The sequence below is a fragment of the Cebidichthys violaceus genome, unplaced genomic scaffold (assembly GCF_023349555.1).
Source record: "Cebidichthys violaceus isolate CVI_PGR_0920_01 unplaced genomic scaffold, fCebVio1.0.p SCAF_8, whole genome shotgun sequence".
Classification (NCBI taxonomy): domain Eukaryota; kingdom Metazoa; phylum Chordata; class Actinopteri; order Perciformes; family Stichaeidae; genus Cebidichthys; species Cebidichthys violaceus.
Window position 1 is genome coordinate 3,164,194 of NW_027176964.1, and position 17,920 is coordinate 3,182,113.

Below are 17,920 nucleotides of genomic sequence, written 5' to 3' on the forward strand. Positions count from 1 at the left end.
ACGATGCAGCCCTCGCAGTACGATTCACCTAGATGTATAACATTTGGTAAGCAGATGTATCACATGTGGATTTGAAAAAAAGTCTTTGGGGTCCATGCTCTAAACCCAACCGGAAGTCAGCCATTTTTAACTTTGTATGAATTTCTCGTGTATTTTTCCCATTTCCAGGTGCTGCACTACGAACTAGTCCGAGGTAATTAATCAGATCAGCTTAGAATTTGGTCAGAACAATCTAAAGACCTTTGTGATTTAAAGTTTAGAATTCATCAAACATGGACTTGGTGTAGCGGCCATTTTACATGGTTCGCCATCATCCATCAAGCTGTTGTAACTCAACTGTACTTTGTCAAAACTGTCCCAAAGTTGACATGCTTGATTACTGTCATGATTTTAGGACATCTGAATGCCAATATTAACTCATAGTCATAGCGCCACCTACTGGCAACCACGGACGTAAGCAGGATTCTATAATTACAGCGGCCCAAACACTGAACTTAATTTAAAGGTTTGTGGTCACACCATGAGAAAAAGACTTCTCTGATCTAAATATGTGCAAACTAAGATGCTTGGAGAGCAAAAGTTAGACAACAGTGGTTCTCAAACCATGTCAGTGGGCATTAGTATAAATGATCTGTCCAGAGCTTCTACATGAGAATCAGGTTAAATGTTATAATGAATGCTTCACACTACAATCTAAAGTTACAGAAGAGCTTAAAATGAAAACAGTGTTAAATTGAAGTGTTCAAGTAAAAGCAAATGACACTGCTGTTCTGTTAACTTTCATGTAAGTCCAAATACAATCAGCAGAACACTGCAGGGAGTTGAACCCCATCCCAGTAAACTGACAGTTTGTTATGTTTCAAACATTGAAGCGCATTCACGCACATTCATTTTCTTAATGATCTTAACAGGGTTACATCTATGATTTTATTGGGGGTACACTTAAAAACATTTGAGGCTTAAGACCTGGCAACATGATCTTGCCACGCTGCTTGTCGACGCAGGAAAAATCATGTAACTCGTGCACACGGTGTATGACGGTCACAGAAATGCATGGCTGCGTCACCCAGAATCCTGCCAGTACCAAGAAATACCGTTTAACTCGTGCACTCAGTGTATGATGGTCACTGAAATGCATGGCCCCGTCAAGCAGAGTCCTGCCAGTACCCTCGACGTGCGTGAAGTTGCGAGGGCCCGATCAATGCTGCTTGCAGCTTTAATTATTATTGTTATTATCGTACCAGTTTCATCGCAAAAAGGAGGTGCTTGGGATACTGGGAATCTTTTGAAATTTGGCACAAAATTCAATCGTGGTGAAAATTCCAGTATTATTGGGGTGTCCAGCTGCGGCATGACATTTTGGCTCGATAGCGCCCCCTACAGAGTAGCCCCAACTTTGGGTTTCACCTAGCTGTATGAAATTTGGTAGGTATGTGAAACGTGATGGGACGTACAAAAAAGTCAAAAGGAGGTATATCCTAAACCAAACAGGAAGTCGGCCATTTTGAATTTTATGACGTTTTTGGACCGTTTCAAGGCGCCGTACTTTAACGAACTCCTCCCAGAGATTAAACCCGATTGCCTTCAGATTTGGTCAGTATGCTCTTGAGACCTTGGCAGTGAAACGATACTCAAAGATCAAAAAGTTATCGAACTATGTGTCCGTGGCGTGGCGGCAAAAAAACACCATTCGCCATGAAACAGGAAGTTGTTGTAACTCGGCTGTACATTGCCTAATCTGCTCCAAATTTCTCATATGTCATAACATCCTGACCCTGAACACATGTATATGACAATTTAGAATCATAGTAATAGCGCCACCTAGTGGCAACAGGAAGTCATAGGTTGTGTTCTTTGACACCCTACTGCTCACAGATTAATCGGATCCCTCTCAAATTTTGTCACAAAAGCCTTAAGACCTTGATAATGCTTCATTGTGAAAATTGTAGGAAGTTGTCGAAGCATGGCGACGTGGCGGCTCTGCGAATTTTGATCCTTCGCCATGAACGAATAAACTGATGTAACTCGACTCCGCATCATCAGATCTTTACCAGATTTCACATGTTTGATTAAACTCCAGGCCTGAAGACATCTGCAAGCCAATTTTGAATCATAGTCATAGCGCCACCTACTGGCAACAGTAAGTTAAAGTCTTTATACTTTGGCTTGTTTCTCTTAGTTGGAAAATCAGATCAACATCAAATTTGTTCCACACAAATGTAAGAAGTTCATAATGCCAGTTCTCTAAGCTTTTGATGTTTCGTCGAACGCCGTTGCCGTGGTAACGCAGTCTTTGCCGTGAAAAACGATGGTCATTTGGAGAGGTTAAAAAAGCTCAAAACACAAGCAAACTTGACACACAGATCACAAGGCCAAAATGTAGTTCTATAATATGATGTTATTCAATCAGAGTGTTAAATCGGCTCAATAGCGCCCCCTACAAAATTTCGACGAAGCAGCCCTCGCAGTACGTTTCACATAGATTAACAAAATTTGGTAGGCACATGTATCACATGTGGACTTAAATAAAAGTATCTTGGGGCCATGCCCTAAACCCAACCGGAAGTCAGCCATTTTGAATTTAGTCTGAATTTCTAGTGTCGTTTTTTCAATTTCCAGGCGCTCTACTTTAACAAACTCCTCCCAGGGAACTAATCAGATCAACTTAGAATTTGGTCAGAACAATCTAAAGACCTTTGTGATTAAAAGTTACTCAAAGCTTGTTGTTTCGTGAAATGCCGTTGCCGTGGCGATGCATTCCTCGCCATGAAAAACAAAGGTGTTTTTGAGGGGCTAAAAATACTCAAAACAAAATCAAACTTGTCACACACATTTAAAATCCTGAATGTAGTTATCTGATGTGATTTTAATGCTTCAGAGTGGCAACTCGGCTCGATAGCGCCCCCTACAATATTTCGACAATGCAGCCCTCGCAGTACGTTTCACCTAGATGTATGAAATTAAGTAAGCAGGTGTATCACATGTAGACTTAAAAAAAAGTCTTTGGGGTCCATGCTCTAAACCCAACCGGAAGTCAGCCAATTTGAATTTTGTATGAATTTCTTGTGGTTTTATTTCCTTTTCCAGGTGCTGCACTACGAACTCCTCCTAGGGAAATAATCCGATCAGCTTAGAATTTGGTCAGAACAACCTAAAGACCTTAACGATTAAAAGTTACTAAAACCTTGATGTTTCATCGGATAACATGGACTTGGTGTCGCGGCAATTTTACATGATTCGCCATCATCCATCAAGCTTTTGTAACTCAACCTTACTTTGTCAAAACTGCCCCAAACTTGACATGCTTGATTGCTGTCGTGATTTTAGGACTTCTGCATGCCAATATTAACTCATAGTCATAGCGCCACCTACTGGCAACCACGGACGTAAACAGAATTCTATAATAACAGCGGCCCAAACAGGGTTTGTGGCACACCATGAGAAAAAGACTTCTCTGATCTAAATATGTGCAAACTAAGATGCTTGGAGAACAAAAGTTAATCAACAGTGTTTTTCAAACCATGTCAGTGGGCATTAGTATAAATGATCTGTCTAGAGCTTCTACATGAGAATCAGGTTAAATGTTATAATGAATGCTTCACACTACAATCTAAAGTTACAGAAGAGCTTAAAATGAAAACAGTGTCAAATTAAAGTGTTCAAGTAAAAACAAATGACACTGCTGTTCTGTTAACTTTCATGTAAGTCCAAATACAATCAGTAGGACACTGCAGGGAGTTGAACTCCATCCCAGTAACCTGACAGTCTGTTATGTTACAAATACTGAAGCACATTCACATGTTCATTTTCTTAATGATCTTAACAGGTTTACATTTATGATTGTATCGGAGGTACACTCAAAACATTTGAGGCTTAAGACCTGGCAACATGGTCTTGCTATGCTGCTGGTCGACGCAGGAAATATCATCTAACTTGTGCATGCAGTGTATGATGGTCACAGAAATGCATTGCCGCATCAACCAGAGTCCTGCCAGTACCCTCGACGTGTGTGACGTTGCGAGGGCCCGATCAATGCTGCTTGCAGCTTTAATAATTATTGAGTTAGCTAGGTGGATGGATGGATGGATGGATGGATGGATGATCCCCCCCCCCCTCAACATTGGTAACACTTGTGGGCACTTGGAGAAATGTTGAATATATAGATTCCATTGTTTTCCAATTTTTGTAAAATAAATTATCAAAGAAATTCAATTTGTATTTTTAATGATTTATGGTATGGTAAATGTTAATCTGCACAAAATATATCTTTGAGTTCTCTCTACTTCTAGCCATGATTGTGCTGTTTCCATAGAGATGCTGGATTTATATCTTGCATTGAAAATCAAAGCCACAGAGAGTGAAATGTGAAAAAACGCCCTGAAACTGCTTGGGGTTCAGATGGACATTTTAAACGTATCGGTACAAATAAAATGGGGTTTTGTTCCATTTTTAACGGCAGGGTATTGCGATACTTTTCTAATAACGGTATATCGTTCGACACAGTTATGCCCTTCCACCTCTCTCTTTCTCTCTCCCTCTCCATCTCATGTACTCGTCCTCCTCTCTCACCCCATTTACTCCATTGCTCCTTCAAAGTTCTTCTCTCTCGTACTGCTGAATATATCTACATCTCATCTCTTCCTTTGTTTCCCTCTCTGTTCTTTCTGCCTTTTCATCAATTGTGTCTCTTCTTGGAAAAGTCCCCCTTCCCCCACACACTTGCAAGTCCTCTGTAATTCTCAGAAGGACCGTCTGACTGGCAGCCTCCTGGGCTCTCTACATTTCAGCTTCCGTCTCTTGTGCTTCCTTTGTAGACCAGTACTCACTCTAGGAAGTAAGTGTGTGTGTCAGGAGTGCATCCAAATGGTAGTCCCTCATTTCTCTCTGTATCTATTACCATGCATCAATCAGACCCAAAAAACAGCCCTTGTTAATGTGGCCGTGTTGTTTCAAGAAGATTAAATAGAAGGAAGGGAAGGTCAGTTTTGAGAATCTGATCTAGGGGTAAGTATGCAATATTTAAAATGCAAAATACTGCCATGAGCTTGTGTCAGCGACGCTTTTAGGGCCTTTATTCTTCTTTATGTGTTCCGGACGAATCGATGACAACCAGATTGACCCTCTTTGGTCCCCTAGGATCTCTCTGTCGATGCATTGACCAAGTCAACAGCTGGATGTCTCAAATTTCTCTTCGGCTGAATAAGCACAAAACTAAAACATTTGGGAAAAACAATGAGAGACTTAAGATTACTAAACTACTCAACACAAAAGAACAAACACCAAAGGACTCTGTTAAAAACCTGTCTTTATTGATTGCGATCTCAGTTTAAAAAATCATGCAAAAGTGACGACTGTTTAGCAAACATACCAAACTTAAAGGCCTTATCAATTAAATTAAATTTCAATCTTTTTTATTTGAATAGCCCAATATCACAAATTTGCCTCAGAGGCTTTTACAAACTGTACAGCATACGACATCCTCTGGCCTCGAACCCTCATATCGGAGAAGGAAAAACTCCAACGAGAAAAGTGTCAAAGCATGATTTTGAAAAACTCATTCATACTTTTATTTCCAGCAAGGCTGGCTTTGTGTTTTTACAGGCCTTCCTAAAACGACCATCAAACAACTTGTACAAAAAGCAGCTGCTTACCAACACCAACAAAACAACCACGTTGCTCTGATGCTTAAGTCCCTACACTGACTTCAAGTCACAGAATGGACCTGCTGGTTTATACATCTGGTTTCTAAATCATTAAATGAAGGGTATTTTGGTCCTGCTCCAGATATGTTTCAGCAGTACACACCTGCTAGACCCAGGGGGGAAAGTAGATTGAAGTTTGTGCCGGTGCTACTACCCCACACTTCATATTGGTGTCAGCTGCAGCCTGAACAGGTTTAATAGATAAAATAGAACAGATGTTTGCCATGGGTCCTAAATGAAAGAATCACAAACTATCAAGGATGCAGTCATTGTGAAGGAGATGGACACAGATTTCCTCATATGCAAATGAACTAACTCTCCCAAAATGATAATAATCTGGTTTCTTTTTCTTTAGATGACATTAAATACATAACTAATAATGTTTTGATAAAGTAATAAGTTAACATGTTGCTCTGATGTTTGTTTCTTACACTGGTTTATTCAGTAGGTATCATGGTAAGTTATAGAATAATTTGTAAATGTTGACAAATCATCTTTTAAAATCATAACAATTAGTTTTATTTTTAATAAGAAGAATATTACAACTAAATGAGTTGACGGCAGTAGAACAGTTTACAAGCTCTGTGTGTTGTGAAGTACAAATGTGCACAAACACCGTTATGAGTTACAGACGTCACATAGCATGTTTGACCTGCTGCTTACTTGTTTTTTTTTAGTATGAAACCACAGCCTGCCAAAAACCCACAGCCCTCGATGTCAGACAAGCTGCAGCAGAAGTTAACATTTGCCAGCAGTAGACTAAACAGTGTTGGAAAGGCAGCGAGCACGGATTTAATACCTGTAGGTCTGGGCTGGACACAAACATACCGGGACACTTTAGATTCAGTTTTTAAGAAAACTAGAATGGAGCTCCTCAGATGGTTTCCGTTTTCCTGAGTTAGGAAGTCGTTCTTCCGACCGAGCTTTGCGTTGTGTGGTGGAAACAACTTGGACGCCACAAAGAATATGTGTTGTATTTTATTGTTTCAACAACATGTTAGCTGTGTTTGACTTGCCGATTTGAAGGGGTGGTCGCGTGAATTATCCCGGTTCGGAGCTAATTATTCGGATTATTCCGAAACTACTATGAATGCAGCACAAATGCAATGTTCATGAATGGGAAACGTACTGTACAAGGAAACAGACAAACCGGAGGTAACGAACTGTATGTTGAACTAAGGTTAGCAGATCATGATCATGTTGTTGTAGTGGGCTTTGGGTTTTGGCAGGCAGTTGCTGTCCCCTCATCACGACACTGAATCCTTTAGTGCTACAGAAAACTGGACCATACCGGACTACTTTTGGCCCTGGTTAGACCTCTCAGAACACTTTTTGTAATGCCTACTGTCATGACTTAACATGGTGTTGAAGCTTTTATTTTCCTGATTGTTTCAAAAGTGCACCAACTGTAGCAACTTTCAAATCTCGACTTAAAACTTGACAGTTCTCAGAATATTTTGCTAACTGATAGAATGCACTTTGCTTTATCTGTCAATCACTCTGTAGCCCCGCCCTAAAGCATACTCCACTTTATGGTCTGTTTGACTCTAAATGGACCATCATTTACTAAATGAAGATCATGCTGTATTGAAGAAGACTTGAAACTAGAGATGAAGACCATAAACTCATGTTAACAATGTTTGCTGAGGTAATAAATCAAGAGAGAAGTAGAGTCATTTTCTCATAGACTTCTATACAACCAGAGGAGTCGCCCCCTGATGGTCAGTAGAGAGAATGCAGGTTAAAGGCACCTCAGCATTGGCTTCACCTCCTTAATTAGAGGAGGTCGATGCCTGGGAAGACAGGGTGGGCTGTGATTGGATGTTACATAACAAAGCATGACTTTGATTGCTGACCTGCAGGAAGTAGGGAAGAAGAAATGTTTTTCTCCCTCTAAATATTTCCTGTTAGCCCTGAGATGTAATTTTTAAAGGAAGTGTATGTGCATACTTCTCTTTCCTTTTGTGTGTGTGTGTGTGTGCCTGTGTTGTCTGGTAGTGTGCACGTTATTACTGATGTGTGTGTGTGTGTGTGTGTGTGTGTGTGTGTGTGTGTGTGTGTGTGTGTGTGTGTGTGTGTGTGTGTAACTATGAAGTATGATGCAGCTGATGTTTAAATCTTGACAAGCATCGTCTCATTTCCATATCTTCATCTTCAAGAACACTCAGCGTCTTTGCGAAGGAGGTGGGAAAAAGGTTCTGAAAGAGAGAAGAGAGAGAATAAATTTCAGTCTCATTTACATGTTCAGCTCTGAACCTCAGCTGTCCAAAGGAAGTCTCATAGCACCACACATCACATTATGCAAGGTGTTTGGACGTCCAAAAAGGCTGCTAGTGTCACCAATCATCCTGCGTTATACATACAGATACAGTATATAACTGTAATTTAACTTCAGCTTTTGATTAACTTTAAGTCTTGAGTTGTTGATATTATTTAGTTTTAATACAGACAGCAGACAACAAAAGCATGCATAAACATTTACATAATGAACCCCCAAATGTTTAACATTTAATGAATATAAAACACAAATAAACTATCACATGAATTAACTGTTTTAACCATATAAATAAACCAACAATTTTTGAGAGAATTAAAGAAATTATTAAAACTTATTATCATGAAATGTTATTTCATCATTGCATTTCATTATAACTGAATTATAGGCTATACCATTTTATTTTAAAGTGCCCTTTTTCTGTATTTATTTCATCATAACGTGTAACGAGCATTGTTAGCTAGCTCCCATTGATTTGAGCATTCATAAAGAACGTCTGTCTGTCTTGTTGATCATCAATGCTATGGAGGTAACTCTGATTTACTCTGACTCTACTCTCACAATGTGAAATAAAAAGCAATATTAATGATGTATTTAATATTCAACACTTTGGTGCTGCATGGATGTGCAAGTCTGTCTCTCCCTTTATTTCCTGTCTGTCCTCGGTGACAACCATCTAATAAAGGTGAAAATTGCCTGAATGAATAAACAGGCTTTTCACAGCCTTTATGAGAAAGGAAATGCTCTCAACTTTAGATCTCAAGGATACACACACATCACAGCAATACAATGTGCTTTGATGAACAACACTGGATGCCAACATGAAACTTTAAATGGCGATCGCTTTGTTTTTCCGATTAGCTTTGATCATCTTCTCTGTCCGTAAGCTAACTTTCTCACCTCAATATTATTATTATGTTACGGTTTTATTTATGCTCAATTAGAATTACAAGTACCCTACAGTTGTATGGTGTTTACTCACACAATGCACACAGTCAGGACGAAAGACAACTCATTTCACAGTGAAGAGAAGTTGACTTAGTCCTTCCTTATGGTTTTCAGAGAGTTGCCATAGCAACATTAAATTGATTTGCTGGCAGCAGAATTTGAGGCGTCTCTGGTGGGATTATCAGGGTTCTTCATGGAGGGATTAACAACAGGAGAAAGGTGCACACAGTGAGGTGCAAATCTCTGCCAGGTGTGTCATGTGGCCATAAATGACAACCCAAAACATTTTGCAGCAGTATGTGAGATTAGCCGTGGACAGACACAGAGATGCATGCACGCACACCACATGACCGATCTCATTATCTCCAGGCGGCGATAGTAATAAGGAATATAATGTTGCTAAAGAGTCATTTTGAGAAAGAAGTGCCTACAGAATACAGGTGCTTATAATCATGATGACAAAAGCCTCACATTTAGAAAGAAAAGTTGCATTTGAGTTAATTGTGGCGTCTTTTTGAGAACTCCTGGTTAAATAATCAGTGAAATATAAGTGAATACATGCAAAATATGCTCTGTATCACAGAAGCTGTTGTAAGAAAACCAATTGTGTGATTCAGTGAGATAACTGCCTTGGTAGTGTGTGTCTGAGACTATTGAATAAGACATGAGGGACCTCCAGTGTGCCCTAGATCCCCGTTCCACAAACCAACTGTACAGTTTTCATATCAACACACAAAAACCCATGAGGCCAGAGGCTCCCAGACAAAGACAAACATGAGCTGTCTGAATCAGACCTGTCAGGATAACTACTTTTGTTGGACGATATATTGTCCCAGAAATAATTGCGATAAACAATACATCATTTTAAGACCAATAAATTCCAGTCATATGATTATAATCTAATACATGTATTATAATCTATAATCTAATACATGTATATATTTATATATATATATGATAATTCCAGCTAACCGATTCAAAGAGCAATGAACTTTAAGTTCTTAAAAATATGCAGTCATTAAAATTAGATTGTGAAAACAATTGAAATATTCTAAACAAATTAAACGTGAATGAAATAAAATTCCAAAACAATATCAAAGTCAGCAAAAAGGTCATGTGCATATATCGTATGATAGGTCCATAATATAAAAATTATCAAGGTCATATCCATATATATATAACATAAAAAGTTTATTAATAAAATATTAAAATAATGAATACTAAAAAGTCATTTATTTTGCCACTTAATATTTATTTTCTATTTCTGTCTGTAAAGGTTGCATTTTATTATCTGAGTCGCAAAGTTAATGTTAAAAAGTTCTTAACCCTTTAACCCTCCAGTGCCTGTATTGGTATTGTGATGTCAGTATCTTCAAATGCTTCATATCCCTAAAATCTGTAAAATGTAAGCTAAAAGGTTGTGTTAATACTAGTGCTGGGCAACGATTACAATTTTGAATCGCAATTAATTGCATGATTTTCTGCAATTAATCTCATTGTTATGCGCAAAGTTCAATAATGAATTCAAAAGTGGTGTATTGCGTACTTTTATTTTAAAAGTACTGCTATATGAACAAAAGTGCAATAACATTTGGTTTGCAAACACTTTAAACAAATCAGGTTCTTTTTAACAGCAGTATTCCCTTTACACAGTAGCAGTTATATTTCTTCACTATCTGTGCTCAGTGTGCTGACTTTGTTTGAAACGTTCCACTGCTGTGCAACATGAATAAAATGTTCCGCACACGTTTCAGCAAAATGTCTGTCTTCTGTTTTCATGACAGTCAGAGCATGCAGCTCCCACTGTTCATCAATATAATGCACTGTAACTCCGAGGTGATGATGGTTACCCGGCGATGTCCAGTAGTCTCCAGTGAGAGCAACAGTTGTAACATTGTAACGCCGTCGCTTTTGTAGTCCTCTCCTTTTCATACAACTCGTGTATTCTTCTTGTGACGGTGCGTCTTGAGGGAGGCTCATATGTGCCATCATTCGTTGCGATCCTGAGAACGTTCCTCAGACCGACATCTTCCACAATACTAATCGTTCTGCAGTTTGTATCTATCCACTTCTCTGTTGCATTTGTTAGCTTGTCTTGCTTTTGTTTATCTATACTTCTCCAACACGCTGCATCCAACGTAGTCTGCCGAAGCCTCCCTCCACCGTTTGTTTGGGTGATTTGATGGCATCAATGGTGTGTATTGCATTTTAAAAAAAACTGCGTTAATGCGCGACAAAATAATTGTCGGCGTTAATTAATGAATGCGTTAACGTTGTAATAATGCTTTTTTGAGATTTAGTTCATGATTAAGTTTTATCAAGTGCACAGGCATTTTGATAGTTTGGTTCTGTTGAGCATGTGCATCATCATCATCATCATCATCATCATCATCATCATCACATTGTACATTCCTGCAAAAGCTGCAAACAGAGCGTATGCTCTAGCTGTTCTGGTTTTTAGTTTAGATCAATTTAAACAGGATCATTTAAACTGAACATTTGCAGCGACTGTGTTCCTCTAATTCCTCAAATGACTGAATTTTGGACCGTTGGGTGCAGGTTCATTTTCAGTGAAACAGAAGTGAGCGGGTTCTACTGCAGGTGGTCTTCTGCCTGACAACAACATGCGTATGCAGCAGGCTTGAGATGTTTGAACAACAGAGCTGAAAATACTTTCACTAAAGCCTCAGCACCTGTTCACTATTTTGCTCTCCTTTTTTTCTTCTTCCAGGAGAACCACACAAGTTTGATCCTTCCTTCAGAGGTCCAGTCCACAGAAGGTAACTCCATACTTCCATTTTTACATACCTTATTCTTTATATTCTGTCCTAAAGTATGTATGTATATATGAATATACAGTATATGCCCACACTAAGCCATCCACTATTACAACACTGTGTCTTCACTAGTATTTCCAGGATACTCTAGGATAAAGCTAAGCAATGGCAAAACAGCGAATTCTCTTCTTCCTGATCCTCTTTTCAGTCAGTAAATAACGAAATTGTGCATAACAACCAGCAACTGCCTTAATGCTGCATTCTCTCTAATGTCCATCAAGGGGCGACTCCTCTGGTTGTATAGAAGTCTATAAGAAAATTACTCTACTTCTCTCTTTATTTATTACCTCAGTAAACATTGTAAACATGAGTTTATGGTCTCAATCTCTAGTTTCAAGTCTTCTTCAATACAGCATGATGTTCATTTAGTAGGTTACATGTGAAACTTCTGACCACACTCATCAGTAAATCTAATTAAGAATTGAAATGATGAAGCAAAACTTTATATATTGTAAGATCTCAGCTGTATCAATTTATCATTTTCACATTATTATTTATGACTTTCAGACACATAAGCTGTCAAAAACTGTGACGGAGACTTGTTCTTCCACTGATGTCCTCAATGTTTAATGTGTCCTTTGAAAAAACATATTCCATAGAGATAGTTCTTCTAAGTTCATAATCAGTTCACATGTTGAGCATGTTTTTGCTTACCGGAACATGTTCTTGTTAAGACTCCAACACATCATTTATTTATCAAATATAGAATAAAAAATCTTTGTTTGTGTAGATATTTCCTCTATTTGTGAGAGGGGCTAACGTTACTGTACATTCAGTGCAGAGAGTGTGACATTAACATTCGCCTCTTGTTTACTTTCAGTGAAAACACATTTGCTTCTGGGGGGCGAAGCAAATTCCAATTTTTGAATTTGCGTAGATTTCACCTTTGGTGAGCTCTCTGAGATTTCTATATTACCTCGGCAGGTGTCACTCATTGGTTGGTTGAAGGTGTGAAAGAGGGAGGCTGTGTTTGCCACCAGCTCATCGGAATATGCACGGCTGCGTTTGAACAGGAATATTGGTGGAATATTCATTTTCATTAGCCATGTAAACATCTTAGTAAGAATATTGTCGTCCATCTTTCCAGAATAAGTGCATTTAAGTGTAGCCAAGTAGGCAGACAACTGTATGGTTTTATGAGTGTATTTAGTGATTAATTTAACATATACAGTAAATGCCAATGCATTTTCAGTCAATTACACAGACTAATTGCGGCAGCACTAAGAACTCAGGACACAATGTCACAAAGAGGGGCGTTTATGGCTCTTTTGCTCAAAACACCAAAATCCAGTCAACAAAACAACCATGTTTCAAGAAATTGAGACATCTTTACGCCTGGACAGTCTCAACCTGGCATCAAAGGTCACTGTGGCCCTTTCAAGTTATTCAACAGATAATGTAACAGTGACAAGAGCACCTTTCCTCACTGAGAAAAACACAGCAGGACGTCCATGTTGACAAGGTGTCTTATTCCAAAGAGAGACCATAAAGACATTGGACTATGAGGACCAAGTCTCAATGTCTTGCACTGTGAAGTTGTCTAATAGTAAGATGATTTAATGGAGGACATAAGTGAGTGGTTGTACCTCAGACATCACAGGCTCATAAATGTTATTTATATCATCCCACCCAATGATGTAGAAGACCCACCCTTCACAATATAAACTTTTAATAAATATTACCTCAGAAGGTTTTTTTTCCCCTACAGTTAACTTATTGCGTTTCCTTACTTCTCTTTTCTTTAAGCCATGAGCATGTGTAATTCCACTGCCACATTATTCTACATTACGGGCTGTACTTTAATTTTTAGGTTTGAGGACTTGTGATAGACCGATTACAAGGTCCCATATTGTAGAAAGTGAGATGTCTTTTTTTTATTATAAAGCAGGTCTAGGTGCTATATAGATACTGTGAAAGTATCCAAAATCTCAGTGTATACGGAGAAAAGCACCCAGCCCGTATTCAGAACCTGCCCCTTTAAACGAGCCCTCAGGACTTGGTTGAGGTGGTGATGTCACAACTATACTGTCACCGGATGAAGTGACGCTACACACTGAGTATGCTCCAGGTACGATGTGAAGATGACAACGGAGATATGGAAAACGATGACTAATCAGAGCAAACTGGGCTTCTGCGGTAGGGGGTCTTAAAGAGACAGGCGCTAAAATGGAGCGTTTCAGACAGAAGTTGAAAACAGGTGTATTCTGACACAGAGAGAAACAAATTGTTTTTTTGAACATTAGAGTGTGTAAACATGTTCTAGTAGAAACCCAGTGTACAATATACAATATGAACCTGAAAATGAGCATAATAATGAGCCCTTTAAACTAAAATGTAAAAAACAGAGATTGATTTTAAATCCTTAGTATTGCTAAAGCTGCAAAAACAGTGCATCCTACACTTCCCATTATGCAAATAGTTTTTCAAACTCCATTCTTCCAGTTTGTAAGACTCTCTGTAACCCTGCTTTAGTCTTAACACTAACAATGATGATGTCACCAGAATATTTGAAAATGTCTGTTCCCGAGGGAACACATGGTGTTTGGAGGTCTCAAATGAAGCTATTTTCTGGTGAATCAATCTGTAGCGGAATGAAACTAGTTTTCCCCACATCAACCAGAAATCTGACTTCAGTCCTCCCTGTAATTAGCTTTCACACACACAACACACACATTCTCACAAACACACACACACACAAACATGTAATTTTGATCTATAATTGCATCTTTTCAGCCGTGCGACTGGAAGGAAATCCGCAGTTGTTCCCTGATGCTCCATCTATAATTTCTCCCTCAATCCTTTCCTACTAAAGAGGAATAACCTCTTCTTCATTAAACTCTGAGCTCTCTTGCTTCTCTTCCCTTTGTTTCTTTATCTTGCCCTCACCAGAGCCCGAGGCACAAATAATTAAAGAATAGAGAAACACTTTCTTCACAGTAGCAGCATATGTATCACATGTTCTTATCTAAACACTACGTTTCATGATGATTTTCAACTAGAGCCAAAGTTGTATCAAAATCTGAATCAGGATAGTATATCGTATGAAGACTATTATTCCAAAAGTTACAGTAGTATACGCTGTTTTGTGACTATTGCTGCTGTGGTTGATGCCTTGTTTCTTTTCTGTCTTTTCAGAAGCTGCACTGATATCTTATGTTGTTTGATCTTCATCATTGTTATCCTCTCATATGTGGCCCTGGGGATAGTGGGTGAGTCAGTCTACACCCCCCCCCCCCCCCCCCACACACACACACACACACACACACATGCAGCGATAAAAGCAACTCCCAATTCAGTCACGTAGGACAGTCAGTGGTGCTCTGCGGACCTCTATAGGTGGGACGTTCTCTCAGTGACTCACGCACACACCGCGAGGGCGGGAGCTCATTATTCAACTATTGGGATATTCCTTTGTTGGGGAGCTATTTGGTGTTTAACTTTGGAGGGGTCAATTGGTAATGTGTTTGTGTTTGTCTACACTAGTTGCCTGCTCATTTCTTGCCTGCCACTAGTCCACAAGTTAATGGATTGCGAATGTCGTTCTGTCGTTTTTGTTAATGAAAACAAAAACAAAACAAAAATTGTTTGTTTTGCAATTGCAAAAATACACTTCCGTCTTCACAGGAAGTGGTTTTGAGCCAACAAAACCACTCAGTTAGATTTAGGAATGACTGTTTGTTTGACCCATCTACATCTCTTACAAGAACAAACCCTTCATTCAAAACTATATTTTTTTTTAATCACAACTTTACAAACGGACACCAAATAAATAGCTATTTGCACATGCCGACTGCACACTGATGTGCCGAGTATAAAACACTTTTATCTAGAGAGGCTTCTTCATGTGTAGCATGCAGTATATAGACTATGAACACAAAGGAAATGTGTTCATTCTCAGTACTATTCTCATAACAGTATCAGATACAATTAAATACAAAGATGATATCAACATATTACTGTATTGTACTCTAAACTAAATACAGCATATTGTAATTACCATCCTCTAACTCTCCAAAATTAGCCTCCATTGTTGTTCACACCAAAGAGTAAACCTGAATCCTGTTGAAAGTGTTCAAACTCTGATTTCTAAGTGATCTAATTGGAGACAGGTGTTTTCACAGGTGCATTCTGGGTGCATGCGATTATTAATTGAGTGTGTGGTATTTCATTGGCAGTGTTTTAGTTGTGAATGATGTGTCTAATTTAGATGACCTTTAACACTGTCACAGTGTGTTTTCAGTTTATGAAAGTTTTTTAATTAACTGTAACATGTTGTACGCCTATAAATGTCTTATTCAACGTCCTGTTGTACTCCACCCTCTCCTGTCACTTCTGGTTGCAAAAAAAACCAAGATGGTGACGGCAACAATTTCCGAACTAGGGACTTATGGACCAGATGATTGTTGCTTCATGTAGAATTTCCCCGTTTCTGTCATTATCTCTGTCTCGACGATCATTTGGTTTTCAACTGTTTCCCTGACTTACGTCCTCTATGTCCGTGCCCTGATCACATTGATTGTTTAACTGGCCGGTGGTTCTGAGGAGGAGATGAAAGGAGAGACATTGGGAAAAGAGAGGAGAGAAAGAAAGAGATAAAGTGAAGAGGGAGAGACAGCACACTGCTGGGAAGCTTATCTGAGAGATAGAGCGAGGTGTGAGAAACCGAGGCCGTGGAGGAGACAATAAGCCAGCAGAAATCACAACAGAAATCTCTTTGTTGCCAAATGTTCAGCAGCCCCAGAAGTCACAGCAGGAAGTGGAGGGGGAAGCTGAATTAAAGCATTTGATGTTCTGGAGCACAGCTCCATGTGAAACCATCGGTGGAGTCCAATTTCTACCTTAAGCACAGTCTTTGCTTACTCTGATGCTGTTCAGCCACCTTTAAAGCTACAGTAGCTTACATTATCCAAGGTCTTCGTTTTGAAACTATGGTAGCCCTGAAAGCTCAAATTACAGCCACTTTAAAAAACACATGCATTCAAAAGAAAACACAACCAAATACAGAAATACATCTTTAAATACAGAAAACACAACCAAATACAGCAATACATCTTAAATACAGAAAACACAACCAAATACAGCAATACATCTTTAAATACAGAAAACACAACCAAATACAGCAATACATCTTAAATACAGAAAACACAACCAAATACAGCAATACATCTTTAAATACAGAAAACACAACCAAATACAGCAATACATCTTTAAATACAGAAAACACAACCAAATACAGCAATACATCTTTGAATACAGAAAACACAACCAAATACAGCAATACATCTTTGAATACAGAAAACACAACCAAATACAGAAATAAATCTTTGAATACAGAAAACACAACCAAATACAGAAATAAATCTTTAAATACAGAAAACACAACCAAATACAGCAATACATCTTTGAATACAGAACACACAACCAAATACAGCAATACATCTTTAAATACACAACCAAATACAGAAATACATCTTTAAATACAGAAAACACAACCAAATACAGCAATACATCTTTGAATATAGAAAACACATTGTCAAACCCTTATTAAACCAACTCCAAACAAATACAGAAAACGACGAACTCAACCTCTACGATACTATTAAGCCACTTCAAAAGCTGCAGCTGCAGTAAAGCAGCAGGCAGAGCTTCTGCTTCAGCAGTGGAGGAGTATGACATCATCTGTGTCCCAACAGACAGCCCCTAAATCCCATTTACTAGTATGATATCACCCAATGGTGAGATCACTGGGAGCTTTCACATCCTGATGCTGATTTAATTTCTTACTTTATTTTATGTTTATCTGCAAAAATGCCCCAACTATTCAATAATTCAGTGAAATTTGTCTTTTCACTATGCAAAATATCTGAAACATCTGATGTAAACCATCATGTACAGAACTGATGGCATACATCTAGATGTGTAATAACCAGGCAGCAACCTCTGAAAAATGAAGCCAATATTGAAGTGTTTTAAAGCTGCATTCTCTCTAGTGTCCATCAGAGGGCGACTCCTCTGGTTGTATAGAAGTCTATGAGAAAATGACTCTACTTCTCTCTTGATTTATTACCTCAGTAAACATTGTAGACATGAGTTTATGGTCTTAACCTCTAGTTTCAAGTCTTCTTCAATACAGCATGATGTTCATTTAGTAAATGATG

The 17,920-nt window shown here is 38.6% G+C and overlaps 1 protein-coding gene across 3 annotated transcripts in view; it reads left to right on the forward strand.

Annotated features, from left to right (window-relative positions):
- LOC137892670 (choline transporter-like protein 5-A) overlaps positions 1-17,920 on the forward strand; it is a 60,227-nt gene that overhangs the window by 13,461 nt on the left and 28,846 nt on the right. For 2 of the 3 annotated variants that reach the window (XM_068737983.1, XM_068737985.1), the window contains exons 2-3: positions 11,657-11,705; positions 14,898-14,971. In XM_068737983.1, the coding sequence (XP_068594084.1) occupies positions 11,657-11,705; positions 14,898-14,971 (123 nt within the window). The remainder of the gene's footprint in view (positions 1-11,656; positions 11,706-14,897; positions 14,972-17,920) is intronic. The other variant, XM_068737986.1, reaches the window with a different exon arrangement.